At 50.9% G+C, this 20,000-nt stretch overlaps 2 protein-coding genes and 1 long non-coding RNA gene across 3 annotated transcripts in view; 1 reads left to right on the forward strand and 2 right to left on the reverse strand.

The window, feature by feature from the left end:
• Nucleotides 1–8,936, reverse strand: part of LOC133129110 (elongation factor 2b-like) — a 16,803-nt gene extending 7,867 nt beyond the window's left edge. Inside the window, exons 1-8 of the mRNA XM_061242954.1 lie at nt 8,670–8,936; nt 7,076–7,290; nt 6,242–6,423; nt 3,278–3,489; nt 2,735–2,913; nt 2,187–2,292; nt 1,587–1,839; nt 483–678 (exon numbers count right to left, since the gene is read on the reverse strand). Of these exons, the coding sequence (XP_061098938.1) occupies nt 483–678; nt 1,587–1,839; nt 2,187–2,292; nt 2,735–2,913; nt 3,278–3,489; nt 6,242–6,423; nt 7,076–7,290; nt 8,670–8,672 (1,346 nt within the window). The 5' untranslated portion in view covers nt 8,673–8,936. The remainder of the gene's footprint in view (nt 1–482; nt 679–1,586; nt 1,840–2,186; nt 2,293–2,734; nt 2,914–3,277; nt 3,490–6,241; nt 6,424–7,075; nt 7,291–8,669) is intronic.
• Nucleotides 8,937–14,693: 5,757 nt separating this feature from the next.
• On the reverse strand, nt 14,694–15,310 carry LOC133128983 (uncharacterized). Its single transcript, XM_061242788.1, has 2 exons — nt 15,291–15,310; nt 14,694–15,174 (listed from the first exon to the last, which is right to left on the reverse strand). Exons 1-2 carry the CDS (start codon nt 15,308–15,310, stop codon nt 14,694–14,696), a joined length of 501 nt encoding a protein of 166 aa, XP_061098772.1.
• Nucleotides 15,311–16,223: 913 nt separating this feature from the next.
• LOC133129112 (uncharacterized) overlaps nt 16,224–20,000 on the forward strand; it is a 5,945-nt gene continuing 2,168 nt past the window's right edge. The window contains exon 1 of the long non-coding RNA XR_009708797.1: nt 16,224–16,386. This is a non-coding gene — a long non-coding RNA (uncharacterized LOC133129112). The remainder of the gene's footprint in view (nt 16,387–20,000) is intronic.

Below are 20,000 nucleotides of genomic sequence, written 5' to 3' on the forward strand. Positions count from 1 at the left end.
AGACAAGCTCAGTAAAGTGTAGAGAAGTATTTGAATTTACATATTGGACTCCCAGGTCTGACCCCTAGGAGGACACTGGATCCATCACGTTCTGGGTGCTCGTATTTCAGTCACCTGGACATGACTAGTGATGCCAAGGCACAGCCCTCACATTTATGATCCAGTCATTACTTTTTTCAGGTATGTTTGGCCTGATGGTGGCACTAGAGGAAACGTTGTGGGGGTCACCAAACCAAATTTCACAGCAATCCTGCCATTGCTTCTGCAGATATTGGACATGGGCATACAGACACACAGACCGATAGACAGACAGCTGTACATAACCTCCTTGGTGGAGGTAAAAAAAACAAAAAACCTATTTTTAAAGGTTTTGAGGGTGAGGGGCACACTCAAGTCTGAGCCTAGCCCATGGCAGGCTGGGGCAGGCTGGGGCAAGGTGGGGTGGGGTGGGGCAATAATTTAGGTATGGGGGTAGTACCCACCTCTGAATGGGTTTGACGTACAGGTCCTCCTTCTTCCCGGGGGTGAAGTTTGGCCCCATGATGCGCACCTTCAGGCCGGTGGAGACGCAGCCGGAGAACACCCTTCCGAAGGCGTAGAAGCGGCCCTTGTCCGTGGTGGGCACCATCTTGGAAATGTACATGATCAGCGGGGCCTTGGGGTCGCAGTTCTTAATGCCTGAGAACGACAAACGGAGGGATGGAGATATGGAGGAGGATTAAGCTCAACCGAAATGGACAGGCGTGTCGTGAGTGCCTGAAGAGCTTTCACTGGAGCCCAGATTGCTGATGGAGTCTGGAAACTACTGCCCTACACATTACATTACACTATTGGCATACAGTTGATTAGACTAAGCAGGAGACAATCCTCCCCTGCTGATTGAGCCAGGGTAACTGGTGGCAGCGAAATCCTGCATACACACCGGCCCTCCAGGACTGGAGTTAAACCTGCAGACACTGCGGCCCTCCAGGACTGGAGTTAAACCTGCAGACACTGCGGCCCTCCAGGACTGGAGTTAAACCTGCAGACACTGCGGCCCCTCCAGGACTGGAGTTAAACCTGCAGACACTGCGGCCCTCCAGGACTGGAGTTAAACCTGCAGACACTGTGGCCCTCCAGGACTGGAGTTAAACCTGCAGACACTGCAGCCCTCCAGGACTGGAGTTAAACCCGCAGACACTGCGGCCCTCCAGGACTGGAGTTAAACCAGCAGACACTGCGGCCCTCCAGGACTGGAGTTAAACCTGCAGACACTGCGGCCCTCCAGGACTGGAGTTAAACCTGCAGACACTGCGGCCCTCCAGGACTGGAGTTAAACCCGCAGACACTGCGGCCCCTCCAGGACTGGAGGTAAACCTGCAGACACTGCGGCCCTCCAGGACTGGAGTTAAACCCGCAGACACTGTGGCCCTCCAGGACTGGAGTTAAACCTGCAGACACTGCTGCCCTCCAGGACTGGAGTTAAACCTGCACACACAGCGCCCCCTCCAGGACTGGAGTTTTCCATCCCTGCCCTAAACTGTGTTGAAGGAAGGAAGCGCAGTACCCCTCCGTGTCTGAGGGGGGCGCCAGAGCGGGGGGCGTACCCATGGCGGCCTCGTCGTCCCCGGGCCCCTCGTACAGCAGCTCGCAGCGGTAGCGCTGGGCGGTGACGGGGGAGGGCAGGTGGATGGTGATCATCTGGAGCAGGGCCTCGCCCGCGGGGAGCCAGCGACGCATCACGGCCTTCAGCAGGGGCTTGCCCTCCTTCTCCCGGTCCTCGCCATCCAGCCGCACGCCCAGCTTCTCCATCAGCCGCGCCGCCTCCTCCTTCCTGAAGCTCATGATGGCGTCAAACACCTGAGAGCGGGAGGGGGGGAGGGGGGTGAGAGTGCCTTCTTACTTTTTTCTATTTATATTATATTATATTCTATTATTATATTATATTATATTCTATTATTATATTATATTATATTCTATTTTCTATTAATAAATGTGGTCAGGCACTGCGCCTAATATCATAGAATACTTTCAAAGGTTGTCGCCGATCTGGAGTTTATACAGGCAGCTCAGAATGTTCTTTTTATTAAGTTTTTCAATTTATGGAAAACTCCTGAAAAATTGGAAAAATTGCCAAATCGTCCCCTTCCCCAGGACGAGCTTTGAACCTTCGTCATCCTCCTCCTCCTCCTCCTCCTCCTCCTCACCTTGAAGATGGGGTCCAGGACTAGCTGGACGAAAGTACGGGGCAGCTTCTTCCCGCCAGGGCCGGTCGGGGACTTGCTGAACTTTCCGGAAGCCGGATCAAAAAACCTGCAGGGGTGGGGAGGGGTGTCAGTCAGCCAAGGCACAGTGACACACACACACACACACTCTCACACACTCTCACACACACACTCATACACTCTCACACACTCTCACACACACACTCATACACTCTCACACACTCTCACACACACACACACACACACACACACACACTCTCACCCACTCTCATACACTCTCCCCCACTCACCTGTCTCCCCCCTCACCTGCCCCCTCCCGCCTCACCTGTCTCCCCCACTCACCTGACCCCCCCTCACATGTCTCCCCCACTCAACTGCCCCCCCCACCTGCCCCCCCCCACTCACGTGCCCCCCCCCCTCACCTGTCTCCCCCACTCACCTGCCCCCCCTCACCTGTCCCCCCCTCACCTGCCCCCCCCTCACCTGCCCCCCACTCACCTGCCCCCCCCTCACCTGCCCCCCCCACTCACCTGTCTCCCCAGAGCTTCTTCATCATGTCCTCCACCCTCTGGCAGTGTTCCGCGGGCCCCAGCTGGGCGTCGCCCTTGGCGCTGAACTTGCTGACGTACATCTCAGCAAACTGCTTCAGCGTGAAGGCCCAGCCGTGCAGGCCGGACCCAAACCCCACCGTGCCCACGACCGGGTCCATCTGGACCGGAACAGAGACAGCTCAGTGATGTTCGACACACACACACACTCATACACACACTCTCTCACATACACACACACAAGGGCCCAACAGCTGCACTGATCTTATTGTGGCTACAATAAGCCACAATTGGCTTGAACCTACTGGGGTCCCAGTCATCATCTTAGCCACTAGGCTACAGCAGGCTGCCCTAAATCACACCTCTTGCAATGAGTTTTAGACCTTGAACACAGCCCTGGGTTATAACCCTGCGCTAGTCCCCGCCCACCCCGCCCACCCTGTCCAATAGGGGGCGGCGGGGGCCCACCCTGTCCAATAGGGGGGCGGCGGGGGCCCACCCTGTCCAATAGGGGGCGGCCCTCACCATGATGCCGCCCATGGGCCCGGTCTCGTCCTCGCCGTAGGTGGAGATGATGACGTTGACGTTCTCCAGGATGCGCTGGAAGGTCTGGAACAGCTCCTCGGGCGCCAGCTGCAGCTCCAGCAGGGCGCGGTCCAGCTTGTTCATCATCAGGACGGGCTTGATGCGCTCGGCGATGGCCTGCCGGAGGACCGTCTCCGTCTGCACGCTCACGCCTGCGGGCCGGGCAACACCGCATCAGCCTGAGACTCAACCCCACGTCCTGCTGTGAGACTCAACCCCACGTCCTGCAGCGCTACTCAACCCCACGTCCTGCTGTGTCTGCAGCGCTACTCAACCCCACGTCCTGCAGCGCTACTCAACCCCATGTCCTGCTGTGTCTGCAGTGCTACTCAACCCCACGTCCTGCAGGGCTACTCAACCCCACGTCCTGCTGTGTCTGCAGTGCTACTCAACCCCACGTCCCGCAGCGCTACTCAACCCCACGTCCCGCAGCGCTACTCAACCCCACGTCCTGCAGCGCTACTCAACCCCACGTCCTGCAGCGCTACTCAACCCCACGTCCTGCAGCGCTACTCAACCCCACGTCCTGCAGCGCTGCTCAACCCCACGTCCTGCTGTGTCTGCAGTGCTACTCAACCCCACGTCCTGCAGGGCTACTCAACCCCACGTCCTGCAGCGCTACTCAACCCCACGTCCCGCAGCGCTACTCAACCCCACGTCCTGCAGCGCTACTCAACCCCACGTCCTGCTGTGTCTGCAGTGCTACTCAACCCCACGTCCTGCAGCGCTACTCAACCCCACGTCCTGCTGTGTCTGCAGTGCTACTCAACCCCACGTCCTGCAGAGCTACTCAACCCCACGTCCTGCAGCGCTACTCAACCCCATGTCCTGCAGCGCTACTCAACCCCACGTCCTGCAGCGCTACTCAACCCCACGTCCTGCAGAGCTACTCAACCCCACGTCCTGCTGTGTCTGCAGCGCTACTCAACCCCACGTCCTGCAGCGCTACTCAACCCCACGTCCTGCAGGGCTACTCAACCCCATGTCCTGCTGTGTCTGCAGTGCTACTCAACCCCACGTCCTGCAGAGCTACTCAACCCCACGTCCTGCAGCGCTACTCAACCCCATGTCCTGCAGCGCTACTCAACCCCACGTCCTGCAGCGCTACTCAACCCCACGTCCTGCAGAGCTACTCAACCCCACGTCCTGCTGTGTCTGCAGCGCTACTCAACCCCACGTCCTGCAGCGCTACTCAACCCCATGTCCTGCTGTGTCTGCAGTGCTACTCAACCCCACGTCCTGCAGCGCTACTCAACCCCATGTCCTGCTGTGTCTGCAGTGCTACTCAACCCCACGTCCCGCAGCGCTACTCAACCCCACGTCCTGCAGCGCTACTCAACCCCACGTCCTGCTGCGTCTGCAGCGCTACTCAACCCCACGTCCTGCAGCGCTACTCAACCCCACGTCCTGCTGCGTCTGCAGCGCTACTCAACCCCACGTCCCGCAGCGCTACTCAACCCCACGTCCTGCAGCGCTACTCAACCCCACGTCCTGCTGCGTCTGCAGCGCTACTCAACCCCACGTCCCGCAGCGCTACTCAACCCCACGTCCTGCAGCGCTACTCAACCCCACGTCCTGCAGCGCTACTCAACCCCACGTCCTGCAGCGCTGCTCAACCCCACGTCCTGCTGTGTCTGCAGTGCTACTCAACCCCACGTCCTGCAGGGCTACTCAACCCCACGTCCTGCAGCGCTACTCAACCCCACGTCCCGCAGCGCTACTCAACCCCACGTCCTGCAGCGCTACTCAACCCCACGTCCTGCAGGGCTACTCAACCCCACGTCCTGCTGCGCTACTCAACCCCATGTCCTGCTGTGTCTGCAGCGCTACTCAACCCCACGTCCTGCTGTGTCTGCAGCGCTACTCAACCCCACGTCCTGCTGTGTCTGCAGCGCTACTCAACCCCACGTCCTGCTGTGTCTGCAGTGCTACTCAACCCCACGTCCTGCAGCGCTACTCAACCCCACGTCCTGCAGCGCTATTCAACCCCACGTCCTGCAGCGCTACTCAACCCCATGTCCTGCAGAGCTACTCAACCCCACGTCCTGCAGAACTACTCAACCCCACATCCTGCAGAGCTACTGAACCCCACGTCCCGCAGAGCTACTCAACCCCACGTCCTGCAGCGCTACTCAACCCCACGTCCTGCAGCGCTACTCAACCCCACGTCCCGCAGTGCTACTCAACCCCACGTCCTGCAGTGCTACTCAACCCCACGTCCTGCAGTGCTACTCAACCCCACGTCCTGCAGAGCTACTCAACCCCACGTCCCGCAGTGTCTGCAGCGCTACTCAACCCCACATCCTGCAGTGTCTGCAGCGCTACTCAACCCCACATCCTGCAGTGTCTGCAGTGCTACTCAACCCCACATCCTGCAGTGCTACTCAACCCCACGTCCTGCAGTGTCTGCAGCGCTACTCAACCCCACATCCTGCAGTGTCTGCAGCGCTACTCAACCCCACGTCCTGCAGAGCTACTCAACCCCACGTCCTGCGGGCCACAGTGGCTGCAGGTATTTGCTCCTACCGTGCGCCACACCACCTGATTTCGCTAAGGAGCGGTGCTTTGATGGGTTCTCTCATTAAACCAGGTGTGTGAGCTCCTGGTTACGACAAAGCCCTTCACGTGGGTCCCGAGGACCGGAGTGGAGAAGCGCTGGTCTAACACAGGGGTGCCCGATCACAGGCCGCAGAGGAGGCCGAGAGCAGGGCGCTCAAACGCAGAGGGCCGCGTGTGTGTGCAGAGGGCCGTGTGTGTGTGTGTGTGTGTGTGCAGGTGTTCATTTCAGTTCGTTAATGCCGCATTCATTGATTCCAAACACTCGCTCAGGCAGCGTACACACGGCCCACATACACACGGGTTTGAGAGGACCGGCCATGACCGGGTCTGGGACAGAGGCTTTACCCGAAACGCAGTCCACGACCACCAGGGCCCCGTCGGTGACCCGCAGGGCGGCCGTGACCTCGGAGGAGAAGTCCACGTGCCCGGGGGAGTCGATGAGGTTGATGAGGAAGCCGGGGCCCTCTTTGCCCTGTTTGATGAAGGCCAGGTCGTTCTCGCTCAGCTCGTAGTACATGGAGATCGCCCTGGAAACCAGAGGAAACCAGGCGACTGTGAGGCGTGTCATGCAGGGTTATCATAAGTGGCCAAAACCAGGCTTCTTTTTTGAAGCTCACTTCCAGGTAACGCTGAGTGACGGTGCTCACTTCCCCCTCTGCAGTTAAATGGTAAATGGCAGGCATTTATATAGCGCCTTTATCCAAAGCGCTGTACAATTGATGCTTCTCCATTCACCCTTTCATACACACACTCACACACCGACGGCGATTGGCTGCCATGCAAGGCGCCGACCAGCTCGTCAGGAGCATTTGGGGGTTAGGTGTCTTGCTCAGGGACACTTCGACACAGCCCGGGCGGGGGATAGAACCGGCAAGCCTCCGACTGCCAGACGACTGCTCTAACTGCCTGAGCCAATGAGACGACTGCTCTTACTGCCTGAGCCAATGAGACGACTGCTCTTACTGCCTGAGCCAATGAGACGACTGCTCTTACTGCCTGAGCCATGTCGTCCCCAGTTGCCTCTAGTATAGGCCATTCAGACCCGTTTTCAATGTAATGTCAATGGTACAATTGCGGTTAAAATGAAGAAATCATTGCTTCCCCATGTGGGCATTGCTCTTTTGTATTACCCAACCGCTAACTCCACCCACGACTTATCCAACATCCGCGCGCGCTCACGTGGATTTGATGGTAATGCAGCGTTCCTGCTCGTCTTTGCGCGTGTCCGTGAAGCGCGTCTCCCCCGCGCGCGCAGAGGCGATGATTCCGGCCTTGGACACCAGAGAGTCCGTCAGCGTGGACTTTCCGTGGTCCACGTGCGCGATGACGGACATGTTCCGGATGTTGGACTTCTTGTCCATGATGGCGCGGATCTGGTCCACGGTGAAGTTCACCTGCGGGCGCGCGGATAAGGTTTCCATTTTGCCAAGCGATTCCAAAGCACATTGCGCGCACAGTGAAACAAAAAAGACTGATAAAATATCCAACACAATCTTTTCCATTAGAACATGGGTTACGCTTTACTTGAACCCCTCGCCAGACAGCTGACATAACACTGTCATACACACGACATAACAGCTGTCTCAAGATGGCCTAACAGATGATCCATCCATCCATCCATTATCTTAACCCGCTTATCCTGAACAGGGTCGCCGGGGGGCTGGAGCCTATCCCAGCATACATTGGGCGAAAGGCAGGAATACACCCTGGACAGGTCGCCAGTCCATCGCAGGGCACACACACCATTCACTCACACACTCATACCTACGGGCAATTTAGACTCTCCAATCAGCCTAACATGCATGTCTTTGGACTGTGGGAGGAAACCGGAGTACCCGGAGGAAACCCACGCAGACACGGGGAGAACATGCAAACTCCGCAAAGAGAGGCCCCGGCCGACGGGGATTCGAACCCAGGACCTCCTTGCTGTGAGGCGGCAGTGCTACCCACTGCACCATCCGTGCAGATGATGTAAAATGATATCACACTTTTATCGGCGAATGTTATAACGGATGTTATTGTCATAAAATGTATGTAAAACATGCAATATAATCGGTACTGAGCATTTAATTCCATGATCTCTTTGCCTGTTAGATTATGCTAAAGAACACTCCTTCCTAAACGTCAACGTCCCTGGCATTGATACGGCATCAGCACTGAACTGAATACCTGTCAGCTAAATGGCACAACTAGGCATTGACTACAGCCGCATCCAACCCAGTAAACTTCAGATGAACTGTCTTACGTCTCATATTTTCGACCAGGCGTAACTAATTTAACGAACAAAATTGGAACAATCGGAAGTGCGGAACAATTTCTAGCCATAATCTAATCCAGCATCGTAGGCTACCCATAGTTTAGTAGTGTTCAAAAGGGAACGCGAAGGGACCGGGATTTAAAGGGAAAATGTGTAATTGATGATATTGTGATTTTCACATTAAAAATAAGCTTTACAAAGCTTCCTAACATTCAACAGAACAATTTTGATGATACGCACCAGGAAATAAAACGATTGGGAGTCACTGTCCTAAGATGTCCTAAGTGAACAATTTAGGCGGACCAACAACGAACATTCAGACAACGCAACTACCAGTGGCATGCTAATGGAACATTTCCCCCCCACGAAAGTGACTGAAAACAGCTATACAAATTATAAAAAAGGTTGTGTTGAATTGTGTTGAATAGGCGTCTTTTCCCCACAGAACACCTCCGTTCAGTGGCTCGTCATCAGACCCCCGTTACACAGCAAATGACACAAAATGATTCCACTTACCATTTTCTTAGAGGCGAGTGGATCTATTTGGTGAGTGGAAAAAAACACACAGGGAAGAGAAAGCTTGCAGGCTCAACCAGTACGGTTTTATACTGAAGTGCGTCTTCAACGGTCTCTCTCTCTCTCTCTCTCTCTCTCTCTCTCTCTCTCTCTCTCTCTCTCTCTCTCTATCTATCTATCTATCTGTGTGTGTGTGTGTGTGTGTGTGTGTGTGTCTCTCTCTGTGTATTGTATTTGTACTTACTAGAACGTGCAGTGTCACCCTGACTACGTTCACTCTGCGCCTAATTTGAATCTTCCGGACCGCTATTTCCCGTTTCTGTTACATCATTATGTTATTCCCGAAGTTCAAAATAAGTTCAAACTTTATTTGTTTCGTAACGGTGAATATTGCGAACAGAAACCGTAGAACTGTCTCGGGGAAATAAGATGCAAGGACACACATGACCAGCAGGTGGCGCCTCCACACTAGAGCTCAGCGCAGACAGTCTCCCGTCAAAACATGTGAGGAAAGGAACTTCGACTGCCAGGCACTGATGTGAACTTTAACCATTTCTGAAGGTATTTCCAGTTCACGTATACAGCCTGCTCTTAATTTAACATTATAAATGAACAGTTTTGCTTTCACATTTTAATATGATATAATATAATTACTCAGTTTATTTCATGAAAGTTAATTGACGCTTATCATTGACGTCAGATAAGATTAGGCCTTAAGTTTTACTGGGGAACGATAAGCAGTGCTGAACTGGCACAAACTCAGGATGACATATTAAATAAAATAATGACTTCAGCATTGCCCATCCCTCGTGTTTAACCGTTTCAGGTGTGAGGTCACAAATGTGTGAGCCAACGTTCTTAACTGAACATTCTAATGCTGATGTAACCAGTCACTAGGCAACTGAAAGCGACAGTGTTCTTATCGGAATGTTGAAAAGGCATTCCGGGGCCCTGGGCATGTACACAAAGGCTACGGGGAGAGACAGAGGGACTAGTTGTCATCCCAATATTTTCATTCATTAACGGACTGATTGCTGGACTAGCTGGTATGTTCGCTAGACGTGACATCTGAGGATGCAAGACTAGCCGGTCCATCACTGTGCCTCTCTCCCAAAGCTGAAATGAGACACACGTCTGTGAACAGAGACATGGTGAAGACCACCACCTTGAAAAATGGCCAAATAACTGCTTTGACCTGTTGTTTCGCTATTTAGTGCCTTTTAACCAGTTCACACAACAGGCTATGAGTGTAGCATCTGGCCCTATCTCACCACTGGTTGTCAGTGTTGTCCCTTTAGCCAGTGTAGTCGCTGTTGTCAGCGATGTCCCTATAGCCGGTGATGGGGCAGCATGTAGTCTAGTGGCTAAGGTACTGGGACCTGGAAGGTTATCAGTTCAAGCACCTATGTAAGATCCGTGCAGCTGTTGGGCCCTTGAGCAAGTCCATTAACCCCACATTGTATGTGTGTGCGTGTGTGTGCGCGAATGTCTATATGTGTGTGTCTGTGTGTGTATGTGTGTGTATGTGTGTGTATGTGTGTGTGTGTGTGTGTATGTGTCTGTGTGTGCATGTCTATATATGTGTGTATATGTGTGTGTGTGTGTGTGTGCCTGTGTGTTGCACTGTTCTATAGAAGCAGCTGCTGCCCCTTGGACTCCATTAATCAGATAAAGCAGCAATAATGATAACACAATCATACAATAACTATCACGGCAAAGCACTGGCTGTTCTGTCTCCACTGCACTCATCAGTGTGTGTGTGTGTGTGTGTGTGTGTGTGTGTGCATCTGTGTGTGTGTGTGTCTGTGTGTCTCTGTGAGTGTAGGCATGTGTGTTGATAAGAAACAGCTGCATGATTTAGTCAGGGTGATGTTAGTTGTAGGTGTGAGTGTGTCTAGGTGTATGCCACACACACACATACACTCACCTACACACACACTCACACACACACAGAAACACACACACTCACCTAAACTCACACACACACACACACACACACACACACCTACACACACACACACACAAACACACCTACACACACACACACACAGACAGACACACACACCTACACACACTCACACAGATGCAAGCACACACACACGGACACACCTACACACACCCACACAGATGCACACACACACACACTCACCCACACACACACACACACACACACTCACCCAAGGGCAGTCATACAGGACGGCAGCTTGTCGGGAGCAGTAAAGTGTCAGGGGGGTTTTACTCATTAAAGGACAGATTAGCAGATGACCGATCTCCCTCCTGAGCCAGTGTCAATACCCAGAAGCAACTCAGAGAAACTACTCACCCCACACCCTCCGGCATGCCTCTGCAGAGCTCCTGATTCTGATTCTGATTCTGATTCTGATTCTGATTCTGATTCTGATTCTGATTCTGATTCTGATTCTGATCCTGATTCTGATTCTGATTCTGATCCTGATCCTCATTCTGATTCTGATCCTGATCCTGATTCTGATCCTCATTCTGATCTTGATCCTGACCTTTTAACGATGTTAAAGTGTTGGAGTCACCAGAATGTTCCACCTTATCGCCTATGACTCTGTGAGACACCTCTGACAGTACAAAACGGAAGAGACCAAAAATGAAACCACAAATTAAAGAGAGAGACAGAGAGAGGTGAGAGAGGGAGAGGGAGAGTGAGAGAGAGAGGAGGAGAGAGAGGGAAGAGAGGGGGTGAGAGGGTGAGAGGGGAAGAGAGGGGGATGAAAAATAGGGTGAAATAGAAGATTATCTTGAGAGACAAACGGCTTTATGTTGTTGAGGGGAAAGTACCATAAAGGAGGAAGAGATAAGGAAGAGAGGAGAGAGACAGAAATGAGAGAGAAATATCCTGACATTATAAAAGGAGTCAACGCAAAAGAAAAACACAAAAAGAAAAGGAAAAGTCTACTTTGCTATCTCTGCCAAATGTGGCGTGTGTGTGTGTGTGTGTGTGTGTGTGTGTGTGTGTGTGCATGCGTGCGTGTGTGTCCCAGCTACCGTCTCAGATCATCATACAGAATGAACTCATTACAATATAAAAAAAAACTTTCCAAGCAAGTTCACCTGAAGCTAAATAGTGTCTAGGACCATATCACGCCTGGTCCAGTGTCTCTGCCTCCATCACATGCCCTGGGCAGCTATTCCACACTGTGACCACTCTCTTTGTGTGAAGAAATACTTCCTAATATCTGTGCGGAATTTATCCTTTGCCAATTTCCATTCATGTCCTCTCGTTTGCCAACTGAACTCACCCTGAAGAATCGCCTGTAGTTCACTTTGTTAATCCCTTTAATGAATTCATAAGCCTCAATCAAATCTCCCCTTTTACTAAGCTTAAAGCGATTAAGCAGTTGAAGTCTATCCTCATAACTTGTATCTTTTATACATCGAATCAATCTGGTTGCCCTTATCTGAATCTGTTCCTGCGGCTCTATATCTTTCTAACAGTGTAAGGCTATTGTATGAGGTGAGGTTCATATCCTCCCAAGATCCAGCAGGAAAAAGTTTCGCGATTTAAAGTTTTGACACAATACAACACTCACTTGCCAGAAGGTTTTTGTTGTAACCAGGAACTCACACTCCTGATTTAAGTAATCAAGGGCAGGTTTGGTGGTTTGATTGGTTCAGTCAGTAAATCAGGTGTGCGAGTACCTGGGTACAACAAAAAACATCCTGCCGAGTCGGGCCTGGAGTTGAAAACCATGTCTTAGGTGACAAAAATATAAAGTGAAATTAAAATTAAAATGTTTTTATTTTTATTGAAATTCTCATGTCTCCTACAGCAGTCAAACACACACGGCCTGGTCACAGGAGGCTAAGGTAATAACAAAACTGCTTATATGTGGAAGTGTTTCACTATTTATACCAGCAAGGGTAGAAACACAGACACAAACACTACATTTCACTTATCAATAGAAGAGTTATCGAGATCTTAGTTAGATATATTTTTTATCTTTTAAGGGCTCATATTCGAATATGAGAATATAACACACATACAGGCACACACACACACACACACAGATATCAGTCTGAACTTGGACATGACATTTATTAAAACACACTTGTCACTGAGGCAGTGACCTTTAGGTACATGAGACTGTACCCCTAGCCTGTATCTTTTTTAAATTGGTACCAAAATAGTATATTATTGAACAAAAATGTACCTCCACTGTACCTTCATAATGACTGTGTATACATAGGCTAATGGACTGATAACTGGAGCCTGTCACTCTGAAAGAAGGTTTGTTGGGAATTGTGTCAAAGGTCCTTATCCCCCCCCCCCCCGCCCATTTCATTTTTGAGAGTGTAACGGAATATTTCTAAAGTATTTTCGTGGCATTTCCATGGCATTGATCCATTCTGCAAGTGGCCATTAGATAATTAACGGTGTTAATTACGTGCTCAAAACAAGGGTCCCTATGAACTGAGAACAGAAGTAGCAGAGGCACAGAAGCCCAGCTAAAGAAACAGAGGAAGGTACGGAGGAATCCCGACAGCGTTAACTCCAGGAGGAACGGCAGGACGAAGGGAAAGGCCTGTACGTCCTGCGGAGGTGGAGACATCCCGACATTAAAGCCGACAGTGCGCACTTTAGTCTCACACTCACCGTTTCACTTTCAAACCCGACGCCACGGGAACTTTGCCCCGAGGCCGGAGATCGACATTATGGATGTCACGTCGGAGACGACATCAGGATCTATTCGCCCTAATCAGCAGACGCAGACCTGTGGGGGGGGGGGGGGGGGGGTTAACAGGGCTGTGTGCTGATATGCTGATATTACCATACGAATACAAATAACTAGAATTGTAACTTACAGTTGATTAGTCTAAGCAGGGGCCAATCCCCCCCCTGGAGCAATGCCGGATTAAGGGCTTTGCTCAAGGGCCCAACAGCTGCACTTATCTTATTGTGGCCACACCAGGGCTTGAACCACCAACCTTCCGGGTCGCAGTCCAGGTTTGGCATCGGGAGGTAGGGGCGGTCAGGTGAGGGGTGGGTGTCACGAGTTGGGAGGCCAAGAGTAGAACTACAATACCCAACCAAAGCCAAGAGTAGAACTACAATACCCAACCAAAGCCAAGAGTAGAACTACAATACCCAACCAAAGCCAAGAGTAGAACTACAATACCCAACCAAAATACAGCTTATTCTGTGACTGATCCCAACCAAAATACAGCTTATTCTGTGATTGAACCCAACCAAAATACAGCTTATTCTGTGACTGATCCCAACCAAAATACAGCTTATTCTGTGATTGAACCCAACCAAAATACAGCTTATTCTGTGATTGAACCCAACCAAAATACAGCTTATTCTGTGATTGAACCCAACCAAAATACAACTCATTCTGTGATTGAACCCAACCAAAATACAGCTTATTCTGTGATTGAACCCAACCAAAATACAGCTTATTCTGTGATTGAACCCAACCAAAATACAGCTTATTCTGTGACTGATCCCAACCAAAATACAGCTTATTCTGTGATTGAACCCAACCAAAATACAGCTTATTCTGTGATTGAACCCAACCAAAATACAGCTTATTCTGTGATTGAACCCAACCAAAATACAGCTTATTCTGTGACTGATCCCAACCAAAATACAGCTTATTCTGTGACTGATCCCAACCAAAATACAGCTTATTCTGTGACTGATCCCAACCAAAATACAGCTTATTCTGTGACTGATCCCAACCAAAATACAGCTTATTCTGTGATTGAACCCAACCAAAATACAACTCGTTCTGTGATTGAACCCAACCAAAATACAACTAATTCTGTGATTGAACCCAACCAAAATACAGCTTATTCTGTGACTGAACCCAACCAGCTTATTTAGGTGGAGCAAACTGGCATTGTAGATTCGGGGCCATAGGTTTTGACTGTGAATTTTCCCCTACAGTAGATGGGGGGTATGAGGGGGAGAGGGAGCGGTGTTTAGGGGGGGTCATCGCATCCACAGCTGAAGATGGGAATAGTGTGATGCGCTTTCACAGCAACACCCTGTTAGGTGGGGGGAACCTCACAGGGGGAGAACACAAACGGGGGAACCTCACAGGGGGAGAACACAAACGGGGGAACCTCACAGGGGGAGAACACAAACGGGGGAACCTCACAGGGGGAGAACACAAACGGGGGAACCTCACAGGGGGAGAACACAAACGGGGGAACCTCACAGTGGGAGAACACAAAAGGGGGAACCTCACAGGGGGAGAACACAAACGGGGGAACCTCACAGGGGGAGAACACAAACGGGGGAACCTCACAGGGGGAGAACACAAACGGGGGAACCTCACAGGGGGAGAACACAAACGGGGGAACCTCACAGGGGGAGAACACAAACGGGGGAACCTCACAGGGGGAGAACACAAACGGGGGAACCTCACAGGGGGAGAACACAAACGGGGGAACCTCATGTGGGGAGGCCTCGGGGGACCTTGTGTTGGGAGAACTTGGGAGAACCTCGTGTTGGGAGAACTTGGGGAACCTTGTGTTGGGAGAACTTGGGAGAACCTCGTGTTGGGAGAACTTGGGGAACCTTGTGTTGGGAGAACTCAGGGAGAAAGGCTGGGACCTGATCTTCTCGATGTCGGGCGACAGTACACTATCCCCTGCACCGCCATGCCGTCAAAGCAATAAAAGCAGCTCACCTTCTCAAACAGCGGTCCAAGCTGGTGTGAGACGTGCAGAACTGGCCAAACTGACTTTCACCATCGGAGCTTTGATTTATGGGCTCTGGCACTGTTCAGCATATGGAGATAAAATGATTTTAATGACCTACATAGTTATCAGCGTGGCAGTTTACCGTCTGCTCTGGTCCCGCACTCTGAGACACCCAGGCACTGGATCCGTTTAAGTATCGGTCTTGTAAGTGACTTTGGCCGAAAACGTTCGACGAATTAACGAGTGTATACATAGGCCAATGGACTGATAACTGGAGCCTGTCACTCTGAAAGAAGGTTTGTTGGGAATTGTGTCAAAGGTCCTTATCCCCCCCCCAAAAAAAAAGAAAATGAAAAAATAAACAAAACAAAGAAAAAATAAGCAACATTACCTTTGGCCTCTTGTTTTCTAGCCAGCTCAGAAATGGGCGGGTCTGCTTCCCCCCGTTGTCCGCGTTTGCCCGGCCGCTCCTGTCAGTCAAAGACGTCGCCTGGCAACAGCCAATGGCGGGGGGAAGCCCTGGGACGAGGCCGGGAGCGGTGTGTTGCCCACAGAAAGGCAGAGGCTCAGACACAGAGACGGGTCCAGAAGCGTCTGAAGAAGGAGAGCGAGAGAGCGAGAGAGCGAGAGAGCGAGAGAGCGAGAGAGCGAGAGAGCGAGAGAGCGAGAGAGCGAGAGAGGGAGAGAGCGAGAGAGGGAGAGAGGGAGAGAGCGAGAGAGCGAGAGAGCGAGAGAGCGAGAGAGGGAGAGAGCGAGAGAGGGAGAGAGCGAGAGAGGGAGAGAGGGAGAGAGCGAGAGAGGGAGAGAGAGAGAGAGGGAGAGAGCGAGAGAGGGAGAGAGCGAGAGAGGGAGAGAGGGAGAGAGCGAGAGAGGGAGAGAGCGAGAGAGCGAGAGAGCGAGAGAGCGAGAGAGCGAGAGAGCGAGAGAGCGAGAGAGCGAGAGAGCGAGAGAGTGACTACAGCGAGCGTGGATCATACGAGAGACTTTACCCCACTGTGGCCCCGAGGAGAAGAGCATGAACCAGACCTGCACCACGGTGAGCGGAAACTTTAACGCCAATGAGCCTCTCTGTCTCTGACTCTGTCTCTGACTCTCTGTCTCTGTCTCTGTCTCTGTCTCTGTCTCTGTCTCTGACTCTCTGTCTCCCTCTATCTCTCTCTGTCTCTCTCTCTCTGTCTCTCTGTCTGTCTCTGTCCCTGTCCCTGTCTCTCTGTCTCTCTCTCTATCTCGCTCTCTCTCTCTCTCTGTCTCTCTATCTCTCTCTGTCTCTGTCTCTGTCCCTCTCTCTCTCTCTGTCTCTCTATCTCTCTCTGTCTCTGTCTCTCTCTCTCTCTCTGTCTCTCTCTCTCTCTCTGTCTCTCTATCTCTCTCTGTCTCTGTCTCTGTCTCTGTCCCTGTCCCTGTCTCTGACTCTCTGTCTCCCTCTCTCTCTCTCTCTCTGTCTCCCTCTATCTCTCTCTCTCTCTCTCTCTCTCTCTCTCTCTCTCTCTCTCTTCACTGATGACACACAGAAGCTCCACAGCTCACTTTCTGTATGAGACGCTGGTTCAAAGTCCCGGGGGTTCTGCGGCACCGGGCTGAGGTCAAAGGTCGTCTGGGCAGGTTACGCACACCTGCCTCAGAGCCGACATGCGTGGCCTGGCTGATGAATCGCGGTTCTGTGTGTGTGCGGGAATGGGTTTTTCTGTGTATGGTCGTGTCTGTGTGTGTGCAGGAATGGGTTTTTCTGTGTATGGTCGTGTCTGTGTGTGTGTGTGTTCGGGTTTTACAGAAGTGAATAAAAGTTATAACAGCCGTTATGACAATTTAATGTGTTGACTTTAACTGGAGATGAAGCAGTGGTCCACAAGGACATTTGAGATTTCTTTCTTATAACTTTCTATAACAACACATTAAAGTGCCAGAAACACTGCCTACACTGTTCATTTTTTTATGACTAGATTTATAGATTACAGTTCAGAAAATATCTGAATCATTGTCATTTTTCACCAACCCCCCGAACCACAGATATGGAAATAAAAAAATAAATAAAATAAAAAGTAAATCCAGGAAGATTTTCCTGAATGGCTTTCTTAGCATTCATATTTAAAAGGGCAAGTTTGCTCTGAATGATTATCACGGTGTTACATAATTACCTCAGTGATAACACTGCGTTTATAACCCAAGGATAATACAGAACGGAATGTAATCTTTTGTTCAAAAATAACATACTGGCTGGCTCATCCTGGTAAGACAGTGGCCATTTTGAAAGAACTTCCTAATTACTGTGTTGTCAAAATATGTAGAGTCTACAAAACATACTGCCTACTCATATTCAAATTCAGAATGTAGACCATGAGTACACTGATTACATTAATGGCATTTGGCAGACGCTCTTATCCAGAGCGATACTGATAAAATAGGCGACATATGCATACATATTTCCAGGGTTTCGCTGAGTGCATATGATCAATACTAGGCTTCAGAGAAACTTTTCACCTACTTAAGGACATTCTCATGCACGGAACTCAATTTATGTATGAAATAGTGAGCCAGGACGCCATTTCAGGGCGAGGTTTTGGTGTGGGTTCGGCCCGGTTCGGTCCAATCCGGACGGCGCCAGTGGCAAGTGCGACTGCAGCTGACGCAGCAGACATGTCTTAACGAGCATTTTAGTCTCGAGTAACGAGACGTAAGATCTTATTTCTGTTTCTCTCAAGGCAAATGGTTTGCCAAATCTTGAAATCTTGAGTCAACGTGTCTTATTTCATAGCCAATTATTACCAAATCATTATTTAGCAAAAAAAAGTCTCAGTATAAGACTAAAATGCTTATCGTTTGGTTTTGGCGATGTATTTTTGCCAAGGAAGGGAAGGGCTTCATGGGGCTAGAATGACATCACCTCATTGTACATTAGCACCCCCTGCTGGTTGCCTGGGTGCCTACAGGTCCGGCATACAAAGGGCCTGATTTACAAAGGTTCTTTCCCATCACTCATTTCTCACCTCCTTGCCTCCTTTCCTAGCGTCCTTTCCTTGCTCCGAGCTCCACCCGTCGGGGGGGAGGCAAGAAAAGGAAGCCAGAAAAGGAGGTGGGGATGTGGGAATCGAGAAAACATGAATTTGGCAAATTGAATTTTCTTGCTAATTCAAATGTCAATTTGAGGCCACGTCAGTTCCAGGCCTGGCTGGTGTGTGGCAGATGTGGAGAGGTGCCATTACAAAGTGTGCACTCATGTTTTGTGGCTTGAGAAATCTTCGACAGCCTCCTAGCTCCGGTGTCTAGCTCCTAGATGGAGCATTTAACAGGTTGGAATTTAACCTGTTGTTTTTACCATCACAGGTTTAATTTAAACCTGCAGTTTTGCAATTTTATACACACACACACACTCACACACACACACTCACACACTCACACAATATTATCTTGCGCTGGAATTATAATGGAAATATAATAAGAACACAAACTGTCAAGTGGAGCTTTTGAATAAAATGAAAAGGCACCTAGCATGACTGTTTTCATTCCCGATGCCAAAATGTGTTTTTTTTTTTATGGTAAGAAGCACCACAGGTGATGGAACCCTGTTGCTTTTTATTTTAGGATTTATGTTTTTGTAGCTGTCGCCGGTATCATTCAGCAGTTGTTTTCCATAATATCTCGAAAACAGATTTCTCAAAACTCACCAAGCGTGGCAGGCCCGTCGAGGTTCCCCTCCAGCTCGACGACGGCACACAGCGCACAGCGGACTCCCACAGACACGTGCGCTTTAAACCAGGAACTCGCACCGCGCCGGAGAGCGCGTGCCCGTGTGCCCCCACGTGGACCCCGTTGCTGCTGCTTGCGGCTGCGTGATTAATCCGTCCCTGGCGTAATGGGCGTGTGCGTCTTGATGGTCGAGGTGGAAGAAACACGTCACCCTGCCGGCTCAACCAATCGGCTAAAACCGTGGTCTTCAATCAAATTTGGCTGGTAAATTAAATCGGGCATTTTTCGTGTTGAACTACAAGAAGAAGAAAAGAAAAAAAACACGTCCTTTTCTTGGATGAGATTTGGGACGCCTGCTGAGCCCCTCCCCCGCCCGCCCCCCCCCCCCCGTGTTCTTAAGAGGTTCGATTCCCCTGGGGGCACGAGGTGTTCGCAACGCTGTCACGAGGCCATCTTTGAAATCTCGAAATCTCGAAATTGAGTCTTAATGAAAGAGCTGGCAGGCTGCCCAGAAGTCTGGTCATAATTCCCCAAACCGGCTTCAGCCGGATTCATGCCTCAGCCGCCAGCCTCCGCACAGAACGGTGCGTGTTGCGGTTCTGGAGACTCCAGCGCAGGCCCGGGGGCCGTATGGAGCAATAAACGCAGAGCGCCGGCAGAGAAATGTTTACCTGATGCTCCGTATTGATCTGGACTGTCAAACAAAGCTGTTTCACTGTCTCTGTAGCACGCTGCTCCTGTCTGGAACAAACTGAAACACTTGAAACTATGAAGGCAAACTCCATACAGAGTCTCTGGTAGTACTGTATGACCCCTCCATACAGAGACTCTGGGCAGTACCCTATGACCCTCCATACAGAGACTCTGGTAGTACTGTATGACCCCTCCATACAGAGACTCTGGTAGTACTGTATGATCCCTCCATACAGAGTCTCTGGTAGTACTGTATGACCCCTCCATACAGAG

Source organism: Conger conger, chromosome 5, assembly GCF_963514075.1.
Source record: "Conger conger chromosome 5, fConCon1.1, whole genome shotgun sequence".
In the NCBI taxonomy this organism is placed as follows: Eukaryota; Metazoa; Chordata; class Actinopteri; order Anguilliformes; family Congridae; genus Conger; species Conger conger.

What these genes read in the sequence shown, in the direction of transcription:
- LOC133128983 (XM_061242788.1), bottom strand. Translation starts at nt 15,310, where the DNA reads ATGGCGGTGCAGGGGATAGT. An exon ending in ATGGCGGTGCAGGGGATAGT is followed by an intron (nt 15,175 to 15,290) that starts GTACTGTCGCCC and finishes TCCCAACACAAG; the next exon opens with GTTCCCCAAGTTCTCCCAAC.